Source organism: Brachyistius frenatus, unplaced genomic scaffold, assembly GCF_029030835.1.
Source record: "Brachyistius frenatus isolate BFR_SWC_R1_liver_20210118 unplaced genomic scaffold, ASM2903083v1 Contig_263, whole genome shotgun sequence".
Taxonomy (NCBI): domain Eukaryota; kingdom Metazoa; phylum Chordata; class Actinopteri; family Embiotocidae; genus Brachyistius; species Brachyistius frenatus.
Window position 1 is genome coordinate 353,253 of NW_027210862.1, and position 13,701 is coordinate 366,953.

At 39.9% G+C, this 13,701-nt stretch overlaps 2 protein-coding genes across 3 annotated transcripts in view; both read right to left on the minus strand.

Moving 5' to 3' along the window:
- Positions 1–8,468, minus strand: LOC138634467 (LBH domain-containing protein 2-like). 2 transcript variants are annotated; one of them, XM_069721417.1, is made up of 5 exons: positions 8,231–8,468; positions 3,270–3,360; positions 1,595–1,769; positions 1,033–1,146; positions 1–541 (listed from the first exon to the last, which is right to left on the minus strand). In XM_069721417.1, the coding sequence occupies exons 2-4, from the start codon at positions 3,357–3,359 to the stop codon at positions 1,079–1,081; spliced, it is 333 nt and encodes a 110-aa protein (XP_069577518.1). In that variant the 5' UTR covers position 3,360; positions 8,231–8,468; the 3' UTR covers positions 1–541; positions 1,033–1,078. The 2 variants fall into 2 exon arrangements, with proteins under 2 accessions (XP_069577518.1, XP_069577517.1); XM_069721416.1 differs by having other exon boundaries at positions 1–1,146; positions 8,231–8,467.
- Positions 8,255–13,701, minus strand: part of LOC138634482 (uncharacterized) — a 23,496-nt gene continuing 18,049 nt past the window's right edge. Inside the window, exons 6-7 of the mRNA XM_069721453.1 lie at positions 11,165–11,325; positions 8,255–8,406 (exon numbers count right to left, since the gene is read on the minus strand). Of these exons, the coding sequence (XP_069577554.1) occupies positions 8,255–8,406; positions 11,165–11,325 (313 nt within the window). The remainder of the gene's footprint in view (positions 8,407–11,164; positions 11,326–13,701) is intronic.

Below are 13,701 nucleotides of genomic sequence, written 5' to 3' on the forward strand. Positions count from 1 at the left end.
TTTTAAGAATTTTCAAAAGTTTTATTACTTGTGCAATAATTTAGGCTTCCAGTATTTTAAAAAATATGTCTGTGACAAGTGACACACATCTAAAATATACTGGTTCTTTTTTATTTCTGTAGTCTGTAACAAAATGGACTGCCTTTAAATCCATGTGATCATATTGCTCCAATATCTTAAGTAAAACAAAACACAGTTACATTCCCTTTAAACACCTACTGTATGAAGACGATGCTTACATGTTATAATATATTAAAGAATGTCATAACATCGAATAGAGTGATGGATTTCTTCTTAATCAAACACTCATAGCTATCATTACGAAGTGAGACCAAGATCACCAAACTACAGCAGTCAGCACTTAACAAACTGTGATGTAATTTAAATCTAAAGTTAATGTAAAAACTGTGCACAAAATACAGTAGCTACCATTCGTAGTAGTAGTATGGCACACGAGCTAAACACTTAATACAGCATTTAGAAACATCTGTCCAGATCAGATGTGCAGATGATGTTGCAGGCATCTGGATGGTGAAGGGGACTTGGAGCCAGAGGGAGAGAGATAAGTAGGTCATTAAAAATCTGTATTTACAAAGGTGGAAATGTCACAACAGTCGTATTAAAAGGGGAACTCTGACATTCAAAACATGTCTCCTGCCGAAAGTTATTCTATCTTTTGTTCGTTTTCAAGTAAACTTTTCACAAAAAAAGACATTTTAGTCAAAAGTATAAAGTGGGGGGAAAAAGTTTAGGATGGCGTCTTGGTCTCCTTCAATCATCTTTTATTAGCTTTCACGTGTCAGAAGAAGCTCCATCGTCAGATGTGTACATGAAAGAAAAACACCTGTGAATTTATTCTGAAGGTGCCGACACGTATCTGGCTCCGAGCCTGCGAGCTGGGGTTTGGGAATCTTTTTTTTTTTTTTCTTCTTCTACCCTTTCCTCCTTTTGTGTCTACCTGATCTCTCTATCCACGCAATGTGCTCTTCTATTCGACTCGTTTTTCATTCATCCAAGTCTGGACACACTCACAGTAACAGTGCATTTCACACAGGAGGGGGGGGGGGGGGGCGCTTGTTCAGTTGGAGTCCTGCATTTCCACCCCAGAAGCCTCTTTATCCACATCAACGCTCGGCTGCTCCTCATCTGGAGAAACATACAGATGCTGCATTATGTTTCTGGAAAGCCAAGTTTGAACCACATATTTTGTTCTTGCTTTGAGATAGATGAGATGACTGATACTCCTGCTACTTTAAATATGATGCTAATGCTTGTAGCACATAGGCTAGACGTCTTATCAGCACATATTCCCCCCAAAAAACATTCATTGTTGTTTGTACACTTTGATTTATGTACAAATGAAAACTAGAATTGTGAAGTTGCTGTTTACATCCATATTTTTTAGGGCGTTCCTGAGATCGTTTTCACGAAACCAGGATAAACGTGAGGTCGCAGTGACCTTTGACCCCCGAAATCAAATCTGTTCATCTGAGAGTGCACATGAACTGTTTTGCCTAATTTGAATAACTTCGTCTCGTCCTTTTCGCCGGTGTGAATCTAATGAACCCAAACACAGCTCGTGTTTCCTCGTCACCTGCAATTGGTTCGTCTGCGCGCTTTCTCTCGGTTTGACCGTCCGGAGAGCTCGCCTCGTCCGGCGGCCAGCGGAGCTCGCCGCTCTCCACCTCACTGCTGTCCGTTGGCTCCACCACGATGGAGGGAAGCCTCTTGGACAACTTCGGATACCTTTCATGGGTCTCTGGGAAGATCTGTTTAAAAGCTTATGTAAGGTCAACCGGAGGGTTATCACATCTGGGAGAAGGGAAGATGTCATTAAACATAACCCACGTGAGAGAACAGCAATGCGGTACAAATAGGATTAAGATGACTGTGTGCACATGGACTTTGTTACTTTGATCTTAAACTGAAATTGTGCATTTGTGTCATGCACCGTAGCACAATAAATCATGCTAAGATGTAACTGAACACAAACTAGAAAAAAAAAAAACTTGGTCAAAAAGAAGATTTTCTTTTTTAGACAATTGCGTTTCATCTAACCACGGCCTCAACACCATTGTAAGTGACTGTAAACTGTATTGAAACCTTTTTTCCTCAACAAGCCCAGCTGCTGCATAAATCAGAAGCTTGGACACCAACTTTATCTTACATTTCTAGAGGAAGGTTAAAGAGTCTAAAAGTACCCAAGTGGTTCTGAAAGGTTGAGCTAAATACCCACATTAAGATGATCACAAAGATAATGCCAGCTCGCTGATGTAAACACTGAGCAACTCAGGCTGATGGGAATGCTATTATTTTTGTAGGAAATTTGGTCATCAACATAATTAACGTACGTAGATTAAATTTAATGTTAAATGTTGTTTACTATAATTGGAAGCAGGCCTGACAATTGGTTTTAAGTAACCTAAACATCTTAAAAACTTAAATGTCTCAACCAATTTTAGCCCAGCTGTAGCCCAAAGTTTCATCTCGAGATTGAGATATCGAGATCTGCAAATCACCAAATTAGTTCTTATGTCAGGAAAATAACCAGAAAAGGTCTGAACAGTCTGTGAACTTACTGATTGCCCCTTGTGTAATGATAATGTGAGCATTCTGGTGTTTAGCAAGTATAATGTTTTAGTTTAGCATAATAGTGTGCTAACATTTGCTAATTCAAATGAAACACTAAGTGCAACTGAGGCTGCATACCATTAGTTATGCAGGAATTTTGGTCATAAGCCAAATTAAAATGATGAAGATGGTGCCAGGAGTGAAGTCACACCCAGTGGGACTCATCACCCGGGGACTAAAGATGTCTCTTTAAAATTGAATAGCAATTCCTCCAACAATTATTCACATATCTGAGTCTGAATTAAGGCGGTCGACTCACCAACACAATCACAACACACTAACGGCACAGAGCGGAAACGAGATCACGTATCAAACAGCTCACTGCTGCCATAAAGAATAAGTGATCACTCTTTACAGCTCACTTAATGATGATACATTGTGTTGAGAAGACAAATTGTGTGGTTGTAGACAATAACTCGCTTGTCCTTTTGGCTCGGCTGGATAAGACAGACTACCATCTACTCACAGCAGGCTCAGTCCAACTAATGGCCTCAGTCTCGTCAACCCACATTTTACTCTTGCTCATCAGCCCCGTGACTCACCATTGTGTGCTTTCTGCTCGAATAAAAAGAAGACCGGTTTGAAATAAGCTTAACACGCACTTTCTCACACGCACACACACGCAGCAGGAAGGATACGGCACCCTGATCTCCTCCTTCTCCTGCTCCTCCTCCTCCCCCGGAGAAGTCCTCCGTCCCCGGCTCCAGAGAGTTCATCACCTCAGTCATCCTGGAGGAAAAAACACACACACGCTGTTGATCACCAATCAATTAACTGTCTGCACTTTTGTTTCCTTTGGCTTTTTTTTTTTTTTTCTATCTTGAGCCGGCTGTTGTGAAACTCTGGATGTTCCAGAGTCTCTTACATAAACTAATTGCACTTACAGTCCTATGGGTTAGTGCAGCCTAATGTACATTACCCAGGTATCGTTTTGGCATCATTATTTACGGGAACAGTTGTCCAACAGTAATGGCCAATTAATTCCCATGATCCCAAACACACCACAAAAATTGTAGGTGGATGTTAATCACATGCTCAACGATGGAGCAGAAATATTTGACTGCCAGCTTGATGTGTCAGTGCTTTAACATGTATTCAACCAACCACGACTGTCAAATATACTTTCCAAACTTCAGCTGTTTTATTACCGAAACTACAGCTGCTCTTGTTTCAGCGCTTTGATTTGAAGAAGGAAACACTTTAGTGGAATTGTGAACTAAAAACTTTGGAGGAAATCTGCATGATTTGTCTGACTTTGACTCACTTTCCAAGGGAGAATACTGCAGCAGTATTTTAAATAGCATTGGCACAAATTACACAAAAGCAAATAGTGTTATGAGTCAAATGGTGTTAACAATTTTAAGGTACCAATACAACAGCAAACAAACAGGAACATTTTATTTTCTTCCCTTATCTGCTCTCTAAAGGGCTTAATGCTGACAGGGTTTCCAGACTATAATCGCAGTGAAAACTTGAAGTTGTGTGCAGCAGGTGGTCGGAGCCAAGCGAGTTAATATTAGCTTGCATTTGACAAAGATTCAGGATTTTGGACTTTGTCCTGGTGCTATACTAAAGGTATGGACAAAAGGAATAAATACAGCTTGCTCAGCTTTCAGTATAGATATAGGTGCCTTCCACTGTTAAAACAGACTTAAAAAAAAAAAAAAAACATCAAATTCAATGAGAAGATTTTTTTTTCAGGTTCAGGTGAAGATCTGATCAAAAAATAAGCAAAGAGTTTTCAATACTACAAACACATTTTGTTTGACGCAAAAAATGTATTCAGGTACGATGTCCACCCTTAACTACATGAACATTGCCATTACTACGGTGTGCATTTGAAGTTAAGCAAACCAAGAAACCTGCAATAACAGATTTTTTTTTTTAGTTGAAGTTGAAGTTGAAGCTGCAGATTCAAGACCTTTTAAGTGGAAATGGTGATGCTGTTAACAAACTGTTGGTTATTTACACACCAGGGCAACAATATTCTTTGTTTGGAGTCCCATTAGATGCCACTTGATGAATTCTTTGGGCTTTGTGTTTTTGCTTTCGACCAACTTATGAGGGAAATATCTGCCTCTTTAGCTGCTAATTGCTCCATTGTTTTCGCAGCTAGTCTCTCGCTGCCTGCTGCAGCCAAAATCCTCGCTTTGACAGCAGTGAGAGGGAACCAAAATAGACAAGTTGTATACAGACAGCTGAACAATGAGCTTAAAGCTCTGTAAAGACCAAATTAGCTGCAGGTTCAAGTGATGATTTATCAATATCAGAGCAACTGTTAACATTATTGTCACATTAACTTTGAAGCTTGACAAGAAATATTGATTATAGCTGCTTTAACTGCTGTCAAAGACACCGTGTGGCATCTTTCATCTCTTCCTCATCCATTATTGTCTTATAGTGAAACACCTTGTTAGACTGGCATCACTTATCATCCATTTAATAACCAGTCGACAGTACCGGTCCTCTGCTCTGTGGTGAAAGGCAGACTTCACATGTGGCAAGTTATCAGGAACACCACTTTCCATACAATCAGACTGGCAGTTGCTGTTGCCATGGGGACGAGCGATTGCGATTTTATGCCTCTGATTGTCTGAATAGTGCACTTTGCCTGAGCGCACGAGGCCGAAGGCTTATTTGGGGGGGTTATGCATGTGTGCCGTTACGCAGCAATTACGGCCGTCAGGACGGGGGCAGTGTTGTTGTGAGACTTCTCTGTGAAACCTGGAATTGCTTCTGCCCTTCATCATCGTCATCTCGGCGAAGAGACAATACAGCCTTTTATTGCTCATCAGAGGCTCGCATTGTTTGTCTGGAGGGAATCTGTGCGGTCACTCCGGTCGGTCGCATGTCAAAAAAAAACAGGCTGTGCTGCTCTGTAGGTAGCGACTGGAGAGGCCTGTGGAGCTCTGCACATGATTTCAGTCTGGTCCTGAGAAGTGCATTAACTCTGCAGTGATGCGAAGCGTAACAGACACAAGAATTTAAATGTTGATGCCAGGCGTGACGCTCCAGTCATACGTTCTCTTTTTTTCTTTCTCGTAGCTGAATAATAATTTCTTACTCAAGCCATTAAGTCTGAACGGAGTTATCCATGTGTTAATGTCTCTGTTTACAGGAAGCCGCTTCACTTCTGCTCCAGCAGACACATGAAATTACACTTCTCCTTTTACATTTTTAGCGAGGTCAAGACAAAGCAGCGAGAGTTTCAAGTGGCGATGGAATTTAAAGTTAGTGCAATAAAATCCTAGGCCACACAAGGATGAGAGTCTTTGGCTGGAGTTTTATTTTGGGTTGTCCAATGTTATTAAAAAGTTAGAATTTCATGTTCCTTCTATAAGACAACAATATACTCAGTATTCAAGTATCAAACATTCATAAGGGCTTAACTAAGAGCTGTCTCTAATATTGAATGTATTTATGCACAGAAAATGTCAGAAAACAATTGTCTTATGAAGACTAAGCAGCAGGTGTTTCCACAGGTGACTCGTATTTTGACATCTTACAATATGTAATGTGGCCTCTAATAGAGGCAGAGCTGCAGCGATTTGTTTCCTAATTCATCAACCAGTCCGTATCAAAGTGTGTAGGACAGCCTTCAGTCCACAAGAGGATACCGTGTCAGTGTTACGTTTTGCTTTGCATTGGCATGAAAAGTACACACGTGTATGAGCAGGCTGTTAAGAGAGGGGAAGATGTCAGGGATGATTGGATGGGACAAACACAGGACCTTTGAATCTGTGAATACGCAAAATTCTAGAGGATTTCTTTAAAGTAGCTTAAGTGCGTTACCTAAATTAGGTCGCATATTCAACTAGCGTAATGTACGTTATGTAACGTTACTGATCTTTTCCAAACCTTAACCATGTGGATTTTGGTGCATAAACCTAAGGCAGCTTACTTTTTTACGACTAGGCGAAGCAAAACGTGACACTGACACGCTACCCTCTAGTGGACTGATGGGTGTATCACAAAGACAACTATCTTAAAAATCAAATAATCTTTTTCTGAGTCTGCAAAGTTACTATAATAGTTTTTTTTAAATAAATGTATTGGAGTGAAAAGAACAACATAATCCGCTGAGATGTAGTGAGATAAAAGTAGCCCAATGCGGTCGTAGGCCTATAAATTTGTGTAAAATTATCAAAAGTAAAAAAGACAAATAAATTTACTTCAGTCAATCAAAGATTGAGTGAGTGACCTATCAAAAATTTGTTTCAGCACTAATAATTGTATTTATTACGATCAGATCTCCACTACTAAAGCACTTTAATTATTAGGCGTAAATCCAAGTAATAGATTCATGAAAATTTAGTGAAAATTAGTACAACTACTTAAATAATTGATTAATTCTTTGTCTTCTGTCATTTTAAACTGAGTATTTGTTTTGTTTTGGACTGTTTTTTTCCCAGTTTTCTCATGTTACAGTAATAAATAACTGGCAGATTAATTAATATGCAAATCATTGTTAGTTGCAGCCTCAAAATCACTTGTGCGAGCCAAAACCCACAGGAACAGCAACACAATGCAGCTTCACTCTGCTGATCTTGTCGATTCCAGACTTTAGTTTGGAGCCAGATGTTTGCGCCCACGAAAAAAAACCTGATCTCCTCATGGAGCACGCCCAAATCTCCGGAAAATGATTCAGCTGGCAGCCGCCGTCTCCTTTCTTCCTCCTTACTGTTTGCTTTTCGGATGAAAGATGTACATCCTGTGTGACCTCGTGGATTAAAATTCCTCCTCTCCCTTTCTGTCCATCAGGAGATTCATCACAGTGGAGACTGTCCAAACTGGCCTCCTCACCAGTCACTTCAATTACACTCTTTCATTTTGTTGCCGATAGAGACTATTGAAAGGATGTTACTGGAGTGACAGCTACGCTCGCTCCTCTCTTATCGCCCCAGTTTCACTTCATACACTTTTTTTTTTTTTTTTTACATTTCTGCTACTAAATAAGAGCCAGAAGCAGAACCTCCTCCTCAAATGCAGGTTCCTTGGATAAATCCAGTAAGTTTTTACAGCCCAAGGACATGAAGAAAAATCCAATCCCTGGCCAAAAATAGTGATGCTCTTCTTCTTTTTTTTTTTGCTTCCCATACAGCCTTGTAAAACAGCTCCTCTCTGTTTCTGCTGAAGTTGAATTTGATTTCTCCTGTGTTTGTTGCCCCAATTTACATTTCCTGTTCTATTTTTTGACTCAGATAGCTGAAACTTGTCTTTTAATAAAATGCAAATATATGTAAAACTAACATATGTCTACACTGTGCAGGTTCGGTGCTCAGGGGGCATGGCACACAACAGGTAGGTTGCATATACTATTAATAGATTTAACTACACTTAGACACACTATATTCAGACTAATTTGCGCTTTTCTGCCCACAATTCAACACTCTGAGAAGATTCAGTGCAGAAAAACTCAGTGTAAAGCAGGTTTTGCTGAGATTCTCCTAAATCTAAGTACAGTTTAAATTTTCAACATGATCAGTCACTTAGTTCTTTCATGAAAAAAAAAATTATAAAAGCAGCTTCCTCTGGTAGTGTTGAAAAAGAAATGAAGAATGAAAGTGGTTAAAAATGATTTGGGCTTAAAGCTCCGTACCTGTCTGCGGGCTGATCCAATGTCTCAGAGCAGGAAAGTCGCCGTCCTCGGCTTCCTCATCACACTGATGCTGTTGCTGCTGATGCTGCTGCTGCTGCTGCTGGTGATGATGATGCTGATGGTGATGGTGATGATGATGATGATGATGATGATGATGATGATGATGAAGATGCGGGCTGTTGTGGGCGACAGGCGGAGGGGCGCTCAAGGCTCTCCGGTGAACTTACTGCTTGCGTTTAAGTGTTCGGAGCCTGCGCAGTGGAGCAGGACTTGTGCTGCGTTCAAAGACTATCGTAGTGTTGTAGTTTAGTGTATATTTTGTCATTTTTGTGGATTGGGCCAGCGTCGCTCTCTGTTGTGGAGTATTTTAAGACCCCAGCAGTTCATACAAGTGAAGGAAGACCAGGAAGCTCCTACAGCAGGACATTAATGCTCCTGGTTTAAGACAGAATTTCAGCAAACACATATGAGTGCAACTGTTTATCCAGGGATCCACATACTTTTGGCTCATCCTTTATCTTACAATTTGCCAAATTTTTGTTTTTACTGTCAAGTAAAATAGTTTTATATATTAACAACTTAAAACACAAATTAAAACATTTTGAACTTCACAAACATTGTCCTATTTGATGCCTCAGGAGTGCCACCAGGTTATATAATTTGTTTTGAATTATGGTTTAACAACTCTTAGTTTACCTTTGGATCACAAATCGTGACTTTGCTGGAGAAGAAAATCTCTGTCCAGTTCTCACAAGTGACCTTGAAAACTAAACTGTGATGTAATTTTGGTGTTGTGTGGACACATTACGCTCAGCAAACGATTAATCACTGAATTTTATACCTGGCGAGCAGTGATCATGTTCCTTTCTCTATGTCGTTCCTTGGTGAAACACAGGTCACGAGAAAACATGCACACATTTAAATTTGATATCGCAGATAAAGTTAGAAATTACGAGGCACACATGAAGGTAACACTTTAGCAGCAGTTCGTTGATGTTTTAAAATGACTAACGCTGGCATCATTTAGCAGGAGTTAGTAGGATTTTCCAAGGTAAATTACCATATTTTATACTGTAAAACCTGAACTTAAAGACTCGACTAGGTGTTCCCCCCTTAGATTTTGTGTTTCAGCGTTTTAGTAAAGTTGATCAAGTCTTCCAAATTGCAGCAAAACGACGTCAAAGCCTGTAGCGAGGGAATATGAGCGCAAAGAGGCATTACTGTCCTTTATACAAATATTTAACTTTTTCTAAGTGTTCATTTTATTCCAGGAACACGGTGTTGGTAAGAATATTCTTCTGAGCTGTGTCTCCCTCTAGTGTGCAAATTCATAGGCTCTGTATTAATGCTCCCTATGTTGTGTTGACAACAATGATAATGTTACGTTTAATAACCCCTCTGCTTACATTTTAAGACCACTGACCTGAAGTGCAGACCTGTCATCATCAGCTCCAGACACAGTTTTGCGTATAATAGTATTTATTTATTGTGTATAAGTTTGCAAACACGTTGAGATAAAGCCTATCAGAATACAAACAGGAGCAGTAATCAAGTCAAACTTCAAAGGTCATTAAAAGCTATGTACACAGCCAGTTCAATATTCCCCACTTTGTACAGAAATATTGAAAAGAAAAACATTTTCTTCATAGATTTATATCGTAGCAAATAAAGTAGCAAAGTATTATTAAAAATATAGTTGCAGCAGTACACTTGCTGTGTTTGATTGTGAGCATTATATTTCAGCTTTGCATTTGCTATTATCTCTTTACATTTTCAGCTACAGCGACAACAATATCTTGGTGATACATGTACATATTGAGTATTATCTCATATACTGCATTACTGTGATTTAGGTGTTCTTTACTGTCAGCGTTGCAGTGAAATGACTGTAAACATATTTTGGAATGTCAGTAACTCTGATTGATTTTTGAAACTCTCAGATTTTTCAATCGAAAGCACGGGTGATTATCATCTTCGAAAGAACACAGGTAACTCGGGCCAATATTGTACATTTAAAAACTACAAAATGACAAAGAGATTTATATGTTTTTGTAAGCAAAAAAAAAAAAAAAGCTCTGTACCACAAGCAAGGATATCACTTTTGGTCTCTTAAAACTTGATGACATCGTCAGTGTAAATTACATGAATCCATTTCTTTCCAGGTCAACAACATGCAGCCAGACATCGACATCATCATGTCAACACCTGCACTCTGACATGTTATTTCCTTACTTAATAGTAAGTTAAACCTAAAAAATAACCTTTCTTACTTTCCTGTCAAAGTACTTTGACCAGTGAAATTCAGAGCCCACCAGCTACTATCTTTATACACAAATTAAATCAATGCATTTCACTTCTTAGCTCCGTCAAAGAACCTCATTTTGTCAGAGTGCACAGAGTCTCTGAGTCGTTGTATGGATGACGCTGTCTCACCTGAGATGGGCTCAGAAGAGTCAAATACATGTGTAATTTGTTTAGTTATAACAACTGTTTCTTTGCTCTCGCGTCTTTCCGTCGATGCTTCCCTGACCAAGTGCCTCTCAAACATCGCTCTCATGCCGCTTTGTGAGTCTTCGACAGTCCACAACGCAGCTTCGTTAGCCTCTGATTTTAGAGGAAGGCCTTCGGCTGATTTTATTTGGAAGTCAGTTAGAAGCCTGGCATGCTGTGATTCTGGGGTTGCTTGTATATTTGATGTAATGACGTGTATTTTTCCAGATTCCAGTCTGAGCGTGTCCTCCGATGAAGATGAAACTCCAGATGACAGGATGGTGATTTTCTCAGGCAAGTTGGGTTCAACTGAAATTAGCTCAGTCCTTGTGGTGGAAGTAATGATGCTGCTGTGCATCTCTTCAAGCCCAGTAGCCGCATTCGGATCAGAGTATTTGACAGTTACCTTGGTTGGGGAGGATAAGGACAGGCCAACAGGCTCACTGGTGACCGTAGAGCTAATATCAGCAAAAGCGTCTGATGACTGGACAGAGGAGGTGGGGCTTATGTCCTCATCCCCAGTTTCACTAGCTGGGCTCTTTTCATCCTTCTGCTCGCCTTTTTCAGGAATCTTGGGTGGTTCGGATGGGGAGGACAGGCTGAACCTGGGAAATTTGAACCAACCTGTCCTTTCGGGACTTTTAATAGGTACTTGCTTGGTGTTTGTTTCTTTTTCCTTTCCAGTGGGTTCATCTGCTTCATGAACTTCCTCTGAGGCTTCAACAGTTTCTTCATCTTTGTCTGTTTTTGGACCATCAAATTCAACATCAGTGCCTTTGAGGATCTCACCAAATGAAGTCAAAGTCAATTTTGGTGATTTACTGTCTCCTTTCAGCTCAACCCCCATTTCCAGTTGATCTTCTTCATATTCAGTGTCAACAGGTACATATTCGTCTACAGGTTTAGGATTTGAGAAACTTAATTTCGGCATTTTAAAGGATGGTAATTTGAATTTACTCGGAGATAAATGTCCCACACCAGCCGTCTCGGCCTTTGGTGTTTCAGATATTGTTGGTTTGGAAACATCTGTTTTGATATCAACACTTGGAACTTTAATGGTGACAGCGACATCCTCCTTAAGTTTAGTTCCCTCAGTTTCAACTACTTTTTTGGCATTTGGTGCTTCTATGGTAACATCATAACTACCACTGCCAAATTTCTGCATTTTCAGTGTTGGCATTTTAAATTTTGAAGGTGAGTCTCCAAAATCTTTTGACTTAGCTTCAGTCTCAGAAGTTTTCATTTCCACAGTAGCTGAAGATTCTTTGACTTCATCTTTAAAGAGTTTGACCTCAGCTTTTACTCCAGGCAGTTTGACATCTACATCTTTCTGTGATGCATTTAAATCAACTTCAGGTCCTTTTCCTTTTTGTTGTACAATGCCAAATTTAGGCAATTTAAATGGGCTGCCATGTCCATCGTGTCCAGCTTCAAGCTCAGGAGCTTTCATTTCCTTCTCAGGATGTTTACCTTTTACTTCTCCCTCAGGAACAGAAACGTCAGCATGTGGAGGCCCACGACCCATTTCAGGCTCTTTAACACTTGACTTTGAAAAAGAAAACCTGGGCATTGAAAATGTTGTCTTTTTCAAGTTTGGATCAAGTTCTGCAACAGGTGGCTCCTCCACTGAAATAGCCCCCGAGGGTCCCTTTACTTCAACATTTGGTAGACCAACTTCTGCTTTGGCCTCCAGTGATGTAACATCAACTTTGGGTGTCTCAAGGTTGACATCAACATCAGGGGCTTTACCACCTGTCCTTGAGAATGAAAATTTTGGAAATGTCCAGTTTGAACGTTTCAACTTGGCATCAACCTCAATTGTAGATGCATCTGATTCTAAAACGGCACCCTCAGCGCCTTTGACTTCAACATTGGGTAATTCGACTTCAGCTTTAGCTTCTGGTAATGTGACATCTATGTCTTTCTTTGACATGCCAAAACTTGGCATTTTAAACTTGATTTCAGATCCCTTCAATTCACTTCCTTTAGCTTTCACAGCTACATATTCTGCATCAAGTTTAATGTCTTTCTCCACATCAGGTACTTCCACTCTGACCTTTGGAGTTGCAGCTCCAAATTTGGGGAATGTGATGGTTGTCATTTTAAGTTTTGATGGTGAGACTTCAACATTTCCTGCTTGAGCTTCAATCTCAGAGGCCTTAATTTCCACTTTGGCAGAGGGTTGTTTTGTTTTAACATCCGGAAGTTTAACTTCAGCTTTGACCTCTGGGAGTGTTATATCTACATCTTTCTTTGATACATTCAAGTCTTTTGCTTTTGGCATTGTGATGCCAAACTTTGGAATTTTAAATTTACTCTCCTGACCATCTAATTCTATTTCTCCTTGCGGTGGCCTGAACTCAATTTCAGGTTGTTTGACCTCCACATTTCCTTCTGGAAGGGAGACATCAAGATTTGGGAGACTAGCATCAACTTCAGGCTCTTTTGTACTTTGCTTTGAAAATGAGAATTTTGGTAATGAAAACCTTGGCTTTTTCAGTTTAGCATCAAAATCTGCAGCAGTTCCTCCTTCTATTGAAATACCTGAGGATTCCTTGATGTCAATATCTGGAAGATGTACATCTGTTTTGACTTCTGGTAGTGTAAGATCAACTTTAGGGACATCAAGGTTGATTTCAGCCTCAGGTGCCTTACTGCTTGTCTTTGAAAGTGAAAATTTCGGCATTGTCCAGCTTGTGTTTTTCAATTTGGCATCACCCTCTGTCATTGATGCCTGTGGTATTGAAATGGAACCCGCGGGCTCTTTGATTTTAACATCTGGAAGTTTGACTTCAGCTTTTGCGTCTTTTAATTTTATATCTGCTCCATCCACTTTAATGCCTTTGTCCATGTCAGGTACTTCCACACTGACCTGTGGAGTAGCAGCTCCAAATTTGGGTAATTTGAACGTTGGCATTTTGAACTTTGATGGTGATCCTTCAACATTCCCAGTTTGAAGATCAATGTCAGGAGCTTTAATG